General features: G+C 47.3%; 1 protein-coding gene across 13 annotated transcripts in view; it reads left to right on the top strand.

Moving 5' to 3' along the window:
- Positions 1-15,505, top strand: part of Fgfr2 (fibroblast growth factor receptor 2) — a 103,779-nt gene that overhangs the window by 20,731 nt on the left and 67,543 nt on the right. For 5 of the 13 annotated variants that reach the window (XM_029533523.1, XM_029533450.1, XM_029533485.1 and 2 more), the window contains exons 3-4: positions 4,025-4,291; positions 5,379-5,456. The exons of 4 other annotated variants lie outside the window; for them this stretch is intronic. In XM_029533523.1, coding sequence (XP_029389383.1) covers positions 4,025-4,291; positions 5,379-5,456 — 345 coding nt within the window. The remainder of the gene's footprint in view (positions 1-4,024; positions 4,292-5,378; positions 5,457-15,505) is intronic. 4 more of the 13 variants (XM_029533703.1, XM_029533639.1, XM_021204902.2 and 1 more) reach the window with 1 other exon arrangement.

Genomic DNA, 15,505 nt, shown 5'->3' with positions numbered 1-15,505 from the left:
GGGATGCTGCTGGGTATCCATGTCCTGGGATGCTGCTGGGTTGGCTTTTTCTTCCCACCCCCTTATTATGGTCCTGCTCTCTCCTGTTTCTTCCCCCTCTCCCATGTTTGACCTCCTTTCTTTCTGCCCTTTCTTTTCCTGTATTCATCTGATCCCCCTGCTCCCTAGGATAACCAAGGAGGAGATAGCATTGCTTACTGCTGACGCTGCTGACCCCTAAGTGGGGCCTCCTGTGAAAAGGCCACTGGGGAGTTGTGCTTTCTGCCTTATCCAAGGCAGATACCTTGACATGGGGATGGCTTGATTTCATAGATAATTATCTTTCCGATGTGCTTGCAGATGATACTGTATGCTGTCTCTGAGGCCAGTCATTTCCCTGGGAAACTAGAGACTTTCCCATTTTGAGCATGCCAACCCGTCCTCACCATTGACTGAGTGAGATGGTAGCGCATCAGTGAAAGTCTTGAGATAAAAATCCAGTTGTTTCGGAAGACAGTGGAGCACCACAGGCATAGCTTGAGAGCAACAGTGGATGACTGACATTGGTTGTGGCTGGAAGATCACGTATACAGTGGGTGGCTCCCAGGCGCCTCCCGTAGAGTGCCTTCTTGTATGTTGGTGGTTGGGAATCTTGTGGCTGAGAGGCTATGCAGGGCAGAGAGGAAATGAGTCCAGTGTCCCTGTACCCAGGGCAGTGAATGACCCTTTACCAAACATCCAGTGTCCTGTCCTACCTGAGACCCCTCTTCATCTGTGTTCCTCACGGCATGGTGATACAGTATGGTAGAATTGGTCCAGCATGGTTCAGCAGTGCAGCTGAATTTCAATGAGTCTTGGTCCTTTGTTGACGGTGGGTGGAGGAAGGGTTTCTCAGTGGATGGTGTAGCCTTTAAGGCTCCATCATTCTTAACAGTGTACAAATCTTTGGTTTAAAGATGTTAAGACCAAGCCGGGTGTGGTGGTGCATGCCTTTAATCCCAGCACTTGGGAGGCAGAGGCAGGCAGATTTCTGAGTTCCAGGCCAGTCTGGTCTACAAAGTGAGTTCCAGGACAGCCAGGGCTATACAGAGAAAGCCTGTCTCTAAAAACCAAAAAAAAAAAAAAAAATTTTTTTTTAGAGATGTTAAGACTGGCAGATGGTATGGGACTTAGGTTCAAATGGAACCGCCCCCTTCCCCTCCTTATTTCTCTTCCTCGTCCTTAAAAATATGAACCCTTTGTTTTACTTGTTGTTGTTTATCATTCTCAGTGTGTGTGTGTGTGTGAATGCGTGTAGACACATGGGCCATGCTGTATAAAGGTCAGAGTGCAGTCTGGTATAGTCAATTCCTTCCTCCTCTTCTACCTTTTTAAGGGTTTCTGGGAACCAAACTTGGCTTTAGGCAAGCATGCCTTCCTCCACGGAGCCATCATTCCAGAGCTGCCTCTCCCACGTTCGCTTAACTGCTCAGGTCAGCTGCCACTTGGTTTAAATGGGTGGAAAAGGCCTGATCTGAGACCTTTCCAACCGAATTCTCAACCTCTTTCAAACTTGGCTCTGTGCATTGCCCATGAGCTACAGGGTGTCTGCTACTCCTTGGAGAAGACTCCTATCCCCTCCTATGACAGAAGCTGAAACACCTTCCGTGAAGGCCACGCTATCAGTGTTTGGGGCTTGTAGGCCATGAGATCTTTTTTTGCAATGTCTCCAGTCTGCCTGTGTAACACAAAAGCAGCCCTAGACAATACATACCCAAGTATGTATTGAGTATGGCACTGCTCCAGGAAGTCTTTGTTTACAAAAGCAAGTGGCTGACTTGGCCCTCAGGCCATGCTTTACTGGCTCCTGCTGCCCACGGGGCCTTCACCCACCATTTCCACGTGAACGGCTACCTACCTGCCTCACCCTTAAGACTATCTTACACACTTCCTATTTTCTCTGAGGTTTTTCTTCACTTTCATTTGCCCCACCGCAATGGAGGGTCCACCAGGGCAGGGATATGGCTACCCTCCTGTTGCTTCCTGAGTGTACAGAACAAAGCTTGGCCCATAGTAGGTGTGCAATAAACAGAGGGCATATGAGATAAACAAGCCTTTGAAACCTTACCTGGTTGTCAGTTGGGTTTGCTTTCTGCCCTTTTGTGTGTGTGTGTGTGTGTGTGTGTGTGTGTGTTTGTGTGTGTGTGTGTGTGTGTGGATGTGTTTTTGTGTTTCATCAACTTCTGTTTTCTTCCCTATGTGGGTTTCCTTCTGTGTTCCTATACTGTTAACATCTGTGCCCCTCTTGGCTGTATGCATTTGAAGTGGGGGTCCCCTGTGAGAAGCCTCAGGCCCCTTGTGTTGGCTGCTGCTGCGCTTCTTGGACCAGATGTTTATTAAATAGCAGGACTGAAACATGAATTGACTGTACTTTAGTCGTGAGAGAATTTGTTCATTTGAGTGGGCTCTGGGCAGAATAATCGCCTTGTGATGCTGCTGCCCAGATCTGGAACCGTCCCAGTATGGGGAAGGAAGCATTGTGTTTTCCCTGCTTGGGACTCTGGGTACCATTCACAGCTCTCACTGTGGGGATGAAAGCTTATTTCATGAGCCCTCGTGGCCACCCCTGGCCCTGAGCAAGGTCAGGAGCTTCCTTCCTCTCACTTCTTTTGGAAGAAGCTGGGAGGCTGGATCATAGTTGGTTTCATTCTGCTCTGTCTCTTGGAGGATTGTGATGGTGTGCAATGTCTGCCTTCTCTGTGTACAGCAAAGATATCCCAGTGTAGGGATGGGCGTGGGGCCCAATGACCTATCAGAACTGAGCTTTCTGATTTGAAGGTTTCCTCCAGAAGTCAGGACACCCATAGGCAATGTGTCTATTTCAGTGTTTGGAGGTATGGGGTAGGCAGATGGACTTTAGAGTGGGAGAGACCCCTTTTGTTTCCAGCCAGGTGACTGATACAGAGTGGTGGATCATGGAGGGCCATGATTGACCTGGGCATCAGAGGAGGAGCTGGGCTAAACAGGAATGAGAGGGAGGACCTTTGTTCATAAAGAAGAGAAGGGTGCTGAAGGAGATCAGGGACCCTGGGGTAGTGGTGGGTTGGTGGGCAGGATGGATCAGGCCTCACTAGTGGAATGTTGGGTAGTACATGCTGCTTATCCAGTACATACAGTCTATGTGCATATATGGCTGGTGTATGGTATAGGGCCATTAAGTGCCAGGGGCTCCTTACTTTTCTTTCTTTGGATGTTAAAGGACCCCAGGCATCTGTCATTTTGAGGAAGATGGAATGTCCCAGCTCACCTAGTACAGATCTAGCTCAGTATTGATCGGGCCCCAAGAGCTCATAAAAACGATCAAGCCAATAGCTGCCACTTCCCAAGTGGTGAAGAGTTTTGTAGATGGGTCTGTTTGCCCCTTGAATTTGAGACATTTTATTTATATTGAAAAGCTTGGCCAGGCGTGGTGGCACACGCCTTTAATCCCAGCACTCGGGAAGCAGAGGCAGGCGGATTTCTGAGTTCGAGGCCAGCCTGGTCTACAAAGTGAGTTCCAGGACAGCCAGGGCTACACAGAGAAACCCTGTCTCGAAAAACCAAAAAAAAAAAAAAAAAAGCTTGGTTCTGGGAGAACAGGCTAAGTGAAATATGAATAAGTAGATAAGTCAGTGTGAGAGCGTGTTACATATGTGTGCAAGTATCACATACACAGTCATGCTGAATGGCTAGCTTGGCAAACAACTTCACAATTTTTTCTTCCACGTTAGGGTTTGGTTGGTTTTTAAAGCCCTATTTACAGTATGTGGAAATGAACCAACCCAGGACAGCTTCCGCTGGAGAGTGCACAGCTTCTGTGGCCATCGTTTCCAGTGCTGTCAGTCAAGTCTGGGTGCTGGCTGCTTCCTGGCTTCTGGGGTGTGGGGAGAGATGGACACCTCCTGGGGCCATTTGTAAGACAAGCGCCTCCTGGGGAAGAACTGGCCTGCACTGACCGTTGTCGGACCTTCTCTCTTTTCCCTCTTTCCCATCTGCCTCTGTCTTCTCTCTCCCACCTCTTCTGCAGAGCCACCAACCAAATACCAAATCTCCCAACCAGAAGCGTACGTGGTTGCCCCCGGGGAATCGCTAGAGTTGCAGTGCATGTTGAAAGATGCCGCCGTGATCAGTTGGACTAAGGATGGGGTGCACTTGGGGCCCAACAATAGGACAGTGCTTATTGGGGAGTACCTCCAGATAAAAGGTGCCACACCTAGAGACTCCGGCCTCTATGCTTGTACTGCAGCTAGGACGGTAGACAGTGAAACTTGGTACTTCATGGTGAATGTCACAGGTGAGTTGGCTTCTGAGTGTGACCCTCTATCTCTTCTGTAGCTGTTTTCTGATTGGAAATTGTTATGGTGTTTTTTTTTTGTTTGTTTTTGTTTTTGTTTTTTGACCAAGTGAAGTCACCAGTGAACTAACTGCATTCATGGACTGCCAGGCACCAGTGTCAGTTTGTTTGAGACAAGGTTGCCCAGGCTGGACTTGAACTCCTGGGCTCATGTCAGTCTCCCATCCTCCTCCCAAGAGCTAGACCACAGGTGTAGGCTAGTGTACCTGGCTGATCTATTTCTGAAATTCCTCACTGGGACCTGGTGTACCACACAGTGTACAAGTGACAGATCTGACGAGCAGTACACAGAATTCTCAATCCCACATTGCCCAGCATGCTTGACGCTTACAGTACAGAATTGAAATGCGGGGAGCCAGAGTTTAGTTCCTTTACTAAACCCTTGAGTCTCTCTCCTTGTTCTTTCCTTCCACATAGTGAAGGGGATGCTGAGCACCAGGCCTCCTTTGTTGGCCAAGGTGGGAATTCTGTCTTCAGAAAGTTAGTTAGCAGTCAGAAGGCCCACATAGGCAAACTGCTTTGTTAGAGAGTCATTTCTGTCTTGAAGGAAACCCCAAATGCTAAAAAGGGGAAACAAATCCAAGTTTGGCTCTTAAAGGGTCAAAATTTGTCAGAGGTGGCCCTGGAGAGATGGCTCAGTGATTGGAGCACTGGTTGTTCAAATCCCAGCATCCACAGGGTAGCTCACAACTGTCCCTAACTACCATTTCAAGGAATCTGACATGCTCACACAGAAATATAGGCAAGCAAAACACCAATGCACATAAAGTAAAAATAAATAAGTCATTCAGAAAATTGTTGGGGACATGAGTACTGTTTGAGGCTTAAAAACCCGAAAGAGCAGAAAACCCTGAAAATCAGAGACCAACTCCTGGCAGAGGGACACTTCCTGACACTGCCCGGTCTCTGACATTCCTCCTGGGAGGTGGAGCTCACTGAGGAGATCACTCAGAGAGCTCACTTGGCCGCAGGTGATGGTGACCTTTGCCTTTGCAATGCATCCACACGTATGTTCTTTTGAATGCAGATGCCATCTCATCTGGAGATGATGAGGACGACACAGATAGCTCCGAAGACTTTGTCAGTGAGAACAGGAGCAACCAGAGTAAGTAACCTGCCTCCGAAGGTCCCCGAGAGGAGTGACGGGGAGTCCTGCCTGTCACCTGTCTCCTGTCGACTCCTCCATACACAGTGCTATGTCCCTTGGCCCTCCCTCACTGTTCCTCGCTCTGTCTCCTGTCCCTATTTTCCAACTTGAGAATAAACTGTTGCTGTCCACCGTCTCGCCACTTGTCTGTTCTTCTTGTGTCAACAGCTCTCTCTTCCAAACAAACACTACTTCTGTCCGTGGTTTTACTGTCTTCTTTGGTCTCTTGGTATTCATAGATAGACCTCTAGTAGAACTGTGACCATCTTGGTTTTCTTCATAAGTCCCGTCATGCCTTTCCTGACTTAGGGTCGATTGCCTTCCTCCACTCCCTGGAGTATTTCATTAGTATTTGTTGATTTATTCATTTATGGAAACAAGGTGTCAACTTCGTTGCTCAGGCTGGACTTGAATCCCTAGCTCCTGGGATCCTTCCATGAGCCTCTGGAGTACTGGGCCCACAGGTGTGAGCCACCTTGGTGACTGATCTATTTTGGAAAGTCCTCCATGGGCTTGTGGTTGGAGGCCAGACTTGCTCCTTATACTCAGCATATGACTTAACAACGAATTATCTGTTCCAGAGTACAAGTTTCTGGGCGCTTATGGACCCTTTGCAATATTGCCTCTTGCTGAGGGCAGAAAGTATGTCTTACTTTGAGGATGTTGGTGAGAAAGGGAGTGAATGCCAGCGTGTTTTAAGGCAGTAGGCACCAGGTGCTCTCTCTTGACGTCACTGACTTGCTGGGTAAGAAATGGCTGGCTGCTTGGAGCTGCCAGCCTAAGTTCCAGTCCTAATTCACTATTTCTCAGTTGCTCATTTGCTATCTGTGCATCAGATGGGAAGGGCAGCTGTGCCTTCTGGGAAGTTAGAGGTATTAAAGGACAGTATGCTTCGAAGATTTGAGGGCTCGTGAATGTTTGTTCCACAAAGAAGCAAAACACAGAATTAGTTATGTTCTTTAGGTCCGGCTGGACTGCTGTAGAGAGAAGCTGTATTGGTAACTGTTTTTGTTTGTTTGCTTTTTTGTTTGTTAACTTTATATTCAGTGTTATTGTGAAAGGTTTTTTTTGTCATAAGTAAATGTAAATGAGTCATAAATAATAACATTTAGTTATTAAAATAAGCCTATAGTGATGTACCTTGATGGATAAATAGTGTCCAGAGCCCTGCTTTCAACCCGCAACGTTCCCTAAGCTGAGCATGGTGGCACATGCCTGTAGTCTCAGGACTCCAGAGATGGAGACAGGAGGATTGGAAAGAAAGCACTTCACAGCAATATTAAGAGATTTTATTCTTAAATAAAATACTTCTTTTGTTAAAGGTTTATTTTATTTATACATATGCATTTGCCTCTCTGTGTGTATGAGCACATTTGCATTGTGTCCCCTGGAACCGGATTTATGGACAATTGTAAGCTGCTCTAGGTGGGCACTGAGATTGGAACTTCGTTCCTCTATACAGAACAGCTTGAACTCTTAACCACTGAGCCATCTTGCCAGCCCGTAGTAAAACACTTCTTAAATAAAATATCACATATTTTCCCCAACCCCAAGTGCAGCATCTCCCATTGTCAACAACATCTGAGTCCACTGAAGAACTCACATTGGCTCAGCCTTAGAGCCCAAATCCTGTGGCCATTGGGGTTCACTGCAGGCTCTGGGACTTATGGAAATGAAAACGGACATGTGTCTATCATTGTGGTACTACACAAATTTTATCGTCCTAAACATTGTTGAGAATCACATTCACACACACTCCTGCCCAGCCCTTAGGCTCCACAGTCTTTCTGTAGCTTTGCTTGTTCAGAAATATCGTATGTTAGATTTATAGACCATGTAGGCTTTTCAGATTGGCATCTTCTTTCCTCTAGTGTTATGCATTAGCTTTTTCTGACTCTTCCGTAGAATTCAGGTAATTTTTTCTTAGTACTGAATAGCACCCTCTGGTTTGTGTGCACATGGTTTATGCAGCCCTCACTGAAAGTTATCTCTCTTAGCTGTTGCCTAGGTTTGGCAGTCACAAGTATCAAGATGCTGTAAACTAGGTGTGGGTTTCTTTAGCTGTACATTTCCTCTCCCCAACCCCCAACATGACAATTAAATGCTGTGGTAAGTTCAGAGTCGTTGGAAGCTTTCCAAACCATTCTTCAAAGCAGCCATGACATTCTGGGTTGCCACCATCCATGACAGGGAGCATCCCTGGCTTGGCATCCTTGGTACCATTATGTGATGCTGGTGCTATGGTTTTTTTTTTGCCATTCTAGAATGCATTTCCCCCTCTGATGGAGGATGGGAAGCATCTTTTTATGTGCCTGATTGCTATCTCCATGTGCTCTGTGGTGAGTGCCTGACAAAGGCTTTGGCTTATTTTTTAATTGGGATGTTTGTTTTCTTGTTGTTGAGTTTCAAGAGCTCATTGTATATTTTGGATAGCAGTCCTCTTTATCTTTTCAAATCCTCTCTCCTGGTGTGTGAATACCTTTGTTCCAACAGTGTCTCGCAGAGCAAGCAGTTTTGAATTCACAGGGCGTCCTGCTTATCGGCTCTCATGGGTCCCCTCGTGCCATTGGTGTCGAAGTCAGGAGCAAAGCCAAGGACGATGCGGTTGCTCCTCATGAGTTCTGTGTTTTATGTTTATTTCCCAGTTGTGCTCAGTTTGCAAGGTCTGTGTCTAGATTTATTTTCTGTTGCTTCTGAATTCCTGTACCACTTAATGAAAGTGCCACCACTTAGCCTGTGATAGCCTAGGGAGAGAATGTTGTTAGGTCTCAGGATCAATATTGTCACTCCACTGAATATTTGGCTTTGTCCTTAAGTCTCTCAACTGTTTGGGCATAAAGAGAAATAATGCGACTAGTACAATTTTTGCTCTAGGGAGAATGAAAGTCAGGAATGTGGTTTTCAAAGTGTGCCTGGACCAGCAGTGTTAGCATCACCTGGGACCTCCCTAGAGATGCACATTCTTAAAGCTTGTCCTTAGACCTAGCTAGTTAGAGATGTGGGATGTGTGTGTCTGTCCATCTGTCCATGTATCCACATGGGTGTGTGTTTATATTTCATTTTATATTAAGATGTGAGAACTGCTGGGAAAGGGGTACACATGCGCGAGCGCACACACACACACACACACACACACACACACACACAATTTGCTCCAAACAGGCACATACTACCAGCCATGTTCATAAAAATCAAGACAGTAAGGGAAAGTGTGTGCCACTGTGAGTTGGGACAGCCTTGCAAAGGCTTGTTCCTGTTCTTACTGTGCTCTGATAACACGAGGACTTAGCAGAGCGTGTTGTTCATAGTTACTGTTCATTGGCTCTGCCTAAAGCAGGAGGCGGAACCCTCCCGATCTGGCTCTGGAGGGCACTGGTGCTGGCTCAGGCACTGCCTTCAGGAACCCTCAATGTTGTCATGTTATAGTGACCAGAAACCTACCTCAGGGAGCAGCCTGGTACCCATGGGCATTCTAGGTCCCCACAGGCGTGGAAGGCTATGTTTGTGTAGTTGTTTATAGCTCTCAAATGATACTGCATGTAGGTGCTTCCATGATTGATTGAGACATTAGGTTCTACCCACTTGGTTTTGCTGGCACACCTGGGAACTGTTTTGTGTTGGGTCAAGTATACTGCCCGTCTGTGTCACCAGGAGTCCACGGGATGTCATGCTGTGTAAGAGTGGGTATAGGTTATGTAACAACCAAGGCCGAGTGATAACAATCTTCTGATGGTTCATAGTTTGCCTGATGGGGACTTCCAGGGCTTCTGCTGTGAACAAGTCTAGCTGCCTAGCATCTGTGCAGAAGGGCCAGGCAGGAGAACACTGTAATGAATGGGTGCCATGCCATCGCCAGGTTACCACACTTTCACCTTGCAACTCGGGTTTTGGTAATTAGCTCTGGACTAACCCTAGCTCTGTCCCCCGAGATGGGTGCTGTGTGGTGATTAAGGGCTGGTGTTAGCTGTACCAGGGAGATGCTGCTGCAGGGAGGGGCCCGTGAAACAGTAGATGCTATTTAAAGGGACAGCAGTTCTTAGCTGGCTAGCTGGCTACTTGGCCTCTGCCATCTGCTAGTGTGATCAGGACTGGTCTGATTCACAGGTGCAGCCAGGGGCGGCTGAGATTAAGCAGCTGTTGCCTATGTGTGTGTGGGTGGGGTGGGGNGGGGGGGGNGGGGGGACAAAGAATGTCAGGGCTAGGACACTTGACAAGGTGGGGAAGGGGATGTGACTGTTGGAACTTTTGTTTCCTCCTGCCACCTCAGGTGTCAAATACCTAGCCTGACCTGATTGCTAGAGAAAATGAGGAAGTTCTGAATTCTTTGCATTTTCAGCCACCTGGAGACCTCCTTGTGTCCACACAGATTCCCCTGGAGCCTCTGTTGTCCTGGAGATGTCACTTAGGGTGTGTGCTTGAATCTTTGCCTTCAGTAAAGTTAGCCTAAGACTGGGTGGACTGTGGTAGTCTTGGGGCTTGTGAGCACGGGTTCCCTGCTTCCCTTTGGGACACTTCATGTGCTAAGTTTGTATCTTCTAGCTTGAAAAATGTCATATGGGTCATTCCTTCTGCCAGATTGCCAGATAGTCATTTGTCCGTGTCGGAAGGCAAGCTTCCCTGATGCGCAGAGGTTGTCAGTCCTGCGTAGTGTATAGAAAGCATGGTGACCAAGCCTGAGCACAAAAGCAACAAATGAAGAATTGGTGCCTGCCACCAAGCTTGGTGACCTGAGTTATTCCTGGAACCTACTCAGTGGAAAGAGATAAAGCACTCCTACAGTCAGTGTCTTAGGGTTACTGTGGCTGTGATCAAACAGTGGGACTAAAAGCGATGTGGGGAGGACACAGTTTATCTGGCTCACAGTTCCATATAAGATCTCATCATCAACAGCAGTGAGGGCAGGAGCTGAGCCAGAGGCCATGGAGGGGTACTGCTTATTGGCTCGCTCCCCCATGGCTTGCTCAGCCTGCTTCCTTATAGAACCAGGAACACTAGCCTGGGGGTGGGGTGGGTGGGACCACACACAATGGGCTGGGCCTTTCCCCCATCAATCAACCACTAATTAACAGAATACCCTACAGGCTTGCCCACAGTGGGGTTCTTATGGAGGCTTTTTCTTAATTGAGGTTCTCTCCTTTCAGAAGACTCAAGGTTGTGTCAAGTTGGCATAAAACTATCTAGCACTGTATGCATGAATACACACACACACACACACACACACACACACACACACACTGTGCATTCCTGCATGGGCTGACTAAATGGACAGGGCTCCCATCCCCTTTTAAGTCAAGTCCTCCTGTCACAGGTATGAAGGGCATCCGTCCCCAGGTCACATTTAAGCAGCTGATTAGCTAATGACCTGACACCTTGCCCTCGCCAGCTCCTGAGCGCATGAATCCTGTGACGCCATCCTAAGCGTATGCTCAACTTGTTTTCTCTGGATCAGACGTTTGATGCTGAGTCCTGCAATGTACCCAGGTTGAGGGCGTCCAAGTTTCTCCATTTGTGCGTCAGCGTGGAAAAGGTAGCTCACCTAGTTCTTGCCTTCCCTGGGGATTTAAGTGTTTCCATAGGTTACCTGGCAGCAGATTCGTGGAGATTTTTCTTTTTTTTAAAAAAAAGTATTTCCTCAAGCTTGTGTTGAAAGGGATTTGCTTTCTGGAGATTCTGAGAGTTAGTTCTTGGGTAGATCATGCTTGACTAAAAGTTTGTCTCTCTTACTTAAGTGCAGGGGCTCCGACAGCAGGACAAGATTCCTGTTGTTGGAGTGGTCCTTTCCAGTAGCAAGGGATTTTCCATTTCATTTTCATTCCTGTTGAGACCTGCAAATGCCATGTGCTCCACATCAGAGAGAAAGGCAGACTTCTTCTCCTCTTCTTCCTGGGGGAAGGGCTAGGAGGAACTAGGGTTGTGGTCTGAGGTCCCAGATTCCTTGACTGGTAACCACCTGGTGGCTGCTAACAGCCCTGAACCATCACTGCTCTCATGATTGTGGTTTTTTTTTTTTTTTTTTTGACAAGTGCGTAGACTGCCAAACATTCTGGAAATTCCTCCTAACTGAAACCTCATCAGCAGGTCTGTTCGGGTGCCTTATCACAAAGGGTGCTGATGGTGAGCCTTGAACACCTAGCTCTTCTCAGCCCCGCCTGGCCAGCTGCAGGGTTGCTGGCAGGGATTCCTTGTCTTGCAGAAGATCCTGAGAATTTCATGGAGGCAGCCTCCAGGAGACTCTAGTCATGTTTCTTGTGAGTGATGTCACACCTCTCCCCTCGCCCCAGCCCACCATGTGTTTCTGCTTAAACACCTCACTGGTCAGTGAGCTATTTGATATGAGATTTCTAGAAGCCAGGCTGTGGTGGTTTGAACAGAAATGCTCCCCAAAGGCTCATGTATTTGAACACTCAGTCATCAGGGAATGGCGCTATTTGAGAAGGATTAGGAGGTGTGGCCTTGTTGGAAGAGGTATGTCACCGAGATGGGCTTTGAGGTTTCAAAAGCCCGTGCCCGGTCGTGCCTTTTTCTCTTCGTCTATGGGTCAGGACATCAAACTTCTTATCTACTTCTCCAGCACCATGTCCGCCTGTGTGCTACCATGCTTCTTCCCACGGTGATGATAATGGACTCCAACAGACCTGACACTGTAAGCTAGCCCTTGGTTAAATGCTTTCTCTTATAAAAGCTGCCTTGGTCGTGGTGTCTCTTCACAGCAAAAGAACACTCACTGTGACAGAACTCCTTTTTAAGTGACACCCCCAGTTCGACTCGGCTAGATTTGGCTTCCCTCAGTTCATATCAAACTGAAGTAGATGAATGTCGGTCTGTTGCAAGGATAGTGACATTAAAACCAAACCAAACCAAACAAACACACCAGGGGGCACAGCATTCAGATGTCCCGATTAGTGATATTTTTAAAAGCCCTAATTATAGACTTAAGGCAGGGGCCTTAGTGGGGCTTTAGGGAGTCGGGGAGACTTGATCTAAGAGCTGAAACAGCCTGTGCGCTTTAAAAATTCTGCATCAATAAAAATACAGTTGGCAGTCGTCAGCGTCCCCGGCTCACATAAATCTTGAACTTTTGACTTAATTACTGTGGGAGAGTTCACAGGGCAGCCTGCTGTGGATAAAGAGCATTGCTAAGGGAGCTGGGGACTCTGGGCTAGCCTTGGCCTGGCCTCTGGCTCTGTGACCTTGATCAAATCACTTAACCTTTCTGGGTGACATTGATCCTGTGGGCCATCAAGCCAGATGGAGGAACATTGTAATATGATTCTGTTTTTCCTTTAAAATATTGGGCTATGCTTGCGTTTTGGTTCTGAACAGAACAGCCAGTAAACCTTAGATGTCAATACTTGGCCGTGTAAGGGTTTTTAACAGGGGCAGGCCTGGCAGCTTATGTTTTATCATTAAGTTTAAATTGCAGGGTCAACACCCCCCCCCGGAAGTCCTACCATTTGTTGACAAAAATCAATACCTGCATAGCACACAGAAGCCTGGAAAGAATATTGGAACCTTATCAGAACAGCTTCCTTGGTTTAAAGGTTTGCCCAGGCATCCATCTTTTCTCATTGCCTCAGAGGCTGGCTGCAACTCAAGCTGGGGCCTATTTCATTCTATGCTTGCTAGCTGGCGGCCATCAGCAGGTGCACTGAAGAGGGACAGGCACCCATTGTGGAAGCTGACACTGTTGACAATGCAGCAGCCCATATAGAGGAGGAAAGATGGACCTCCATGGTGGGACAGAGTGGTTAAGGATGGCCATGGGGCTCCTAGAGGGGGGGGGACTCTGAGTAGAGTTAGGGTTACTCTGTACTCAGTTGCATTTAACAGAGTAAAAGGCTGCCTGGGTGGCCCTCAGAGAGGGGATTGGTGCTGGTACAGGGGCGAATGGCTCTAAGGAGGTCAGCCCCATCTCTGTGATGGGATTTTATTTACTTCTTATGATGCATCTCTCTGTTGGTTTGCTTGTCAGTATTATTTTATAACTAATGGGACCTTTTTCTTTCGCTGTGTATGCCGGGAGGAGATAGACGGATGTCAGAGCCAAAGGGGAAGTCTTGTTCACTCACAAGTGACTTGGTGTGCTTGGCTTCTGGTGCCTTTGGAGGTGTCTGCCCCGCAGTCCAGTCTGACCAGTCACGTGACTTTGTGTGCGTTCTGTGTACCCCTAAGACGATGCCAAGGGAGGGAGAGAAAGCAGCTGCTCTTGTTCCTGGTTTCAGACAGCCAACCTGCGTGTGACCATCCGCTAGGTACCAGGATTGTCTCTGCTTCTGCAGGTTCCTACCCTGGCGCGGCAGTTCCTGCTCCATGGAATTTCTGCAATGCTCCCAAACTTCGGGAGGATAGAGGCCTTCTCCCAGATGCCGGCTCTTGTGTCTCTGGCTGTCCATTCTAGTTATTTGGTCGCTGGATATTTGTATGTAGTTACTTTGGAAATGGCAGGGAATAGGAAGAGTCTGCAGGGAGCATTGGACCTGCAATTCTAGCATTAGGGAGGATGAAGCCAGGGTCTTGAGTTTGAGGCCAGCCTGGGCTACATAATAAGACGGCATGAACGGACAGGAGGCGGCAGGAAGCACAACGGGGTGCTCATATGGGAATATTCATCTTTTAGATAGTGTAGCTCCTTTAAGTTCATATCAGGGAGAGTGATAAAAATAATGTTATCGTTATAAATAATAAAATAGTTTAATCTCTTCTTCAAGCATCATGTTTAGTGTTTTAAAAAAAAATGCACTCTTGCTATCTTAAAAGGAGGTTTGGTTGCAATGGCCTTTGTCCTGATGTAGCTCTAATAGAGTGGCACTGGCCAGAAAGTCGGGAGCCCAGCCGAGCATTGGGATGGCCCTTCCCTGGCAAACAGGTATCTTGAACAACTTAGCTCAATGACCTTTCAGCTACCGGGGGACTGTTGTGAACTTGGGTTCCAGCTACAGACTTGTTGCGATTGGATTTAATGGTGCCCCGACCCACCTTGGGTCTCAGTGACTGAGGTGGGAAGCCATGCCCACCCACTGCGGTGTGCGGCCAGCGTCTGTCTTGTGTGAGTAGATTTTTCTAGATACAGTTCCACTCCAGGGAGGCAACTACCTGCTAGAAATCCCTGCAGTATTCTTTTCTCCTATTCTCTAAGCCATTCCTTGGCTACCAGGACAAAGGCATTGGTTGCCAGTGTGCTGTAGACATAAGTCAGGACAGTGTGTTGCGTGCAACTGGGGGCCAGTCCCCTGAGGTGGTACAGGCTTGTTGGTGGCTTAAAGTGGAAAAGAACATTCCTAGCTCCCGAGGCCAGCCCCTGCTTTTTGACCCCAGAGAACATGAAAATCATGCCTGACTGATAGTTTGTAAACACCTATTTGTTGGCTCCTTTATGTTTTTTTTTTTTTTTTCTTTTTTAAGAAGGGCATTCCAGAGCTCAGCCCAGCAGTAATTGATGCTATCTGAAAGAGTGGCTGCATTAATATTTAGCTAATTCATGTGAATAGGCCATTGTGTTTACTTAAACAAATGACATGAGTCCAGACACCTGACAGCATGAGGTATGCTTTCCATTTAGGTCAGATTTGTTAAAGTCTTTGTGTAGGGACAAAGCTTATTATTTATTTGGGAATCTCAATGGCTGCTTTCAGTGGCTTTGGGTAGATTTTTTCCTAAGTAGAAGCTTTTAAAATGGAAGATGATTGAAATTGTTTCAGGGTTTGCCAGGTCCTTGGGGTCTTGTGATAAGTGGGAGTCCAGTGGTCCCCCCCATGGTGAACTCACAAAAGAATAGATGTATTTACAAGCATTCAATACCCAGGCCACAAGGTCTGCTCATAGATGCGTATCACAGATGCATTTCACAAATGCAACTGGATTGGTAAGAAATGGTACAGCCTCTTTTCTTCTTTCATGGCCTCTTTCTCACCCTCTCCATTCCCCTCCCCGCACAAACCTGCTTTCCCTCTGCTCCAAATGGGTAAGCAACTATGGTTTTTTTGCACAGTCTTGGTGTCATGAGGTTG

Source organism: Mus pahari, chromosome 1, assembly GCF_900095145.1.
Source record: "Mus pahari chromosome 1, PAHARI_EIJ_v1.1, whole genome shotgun sequence".
In the NCBI taxonomy this organism is placed as follows: domain Eukaryota; kingdom Metazoa; phylum Chordata; class Mammalia; order Rodentia; family Muridae; genus Mus; species Mus pahari.
Note: the sequence above shows the minus strand (reverse complement) of the source record. Positions and strands in the feature narration are given on the sequence as shown.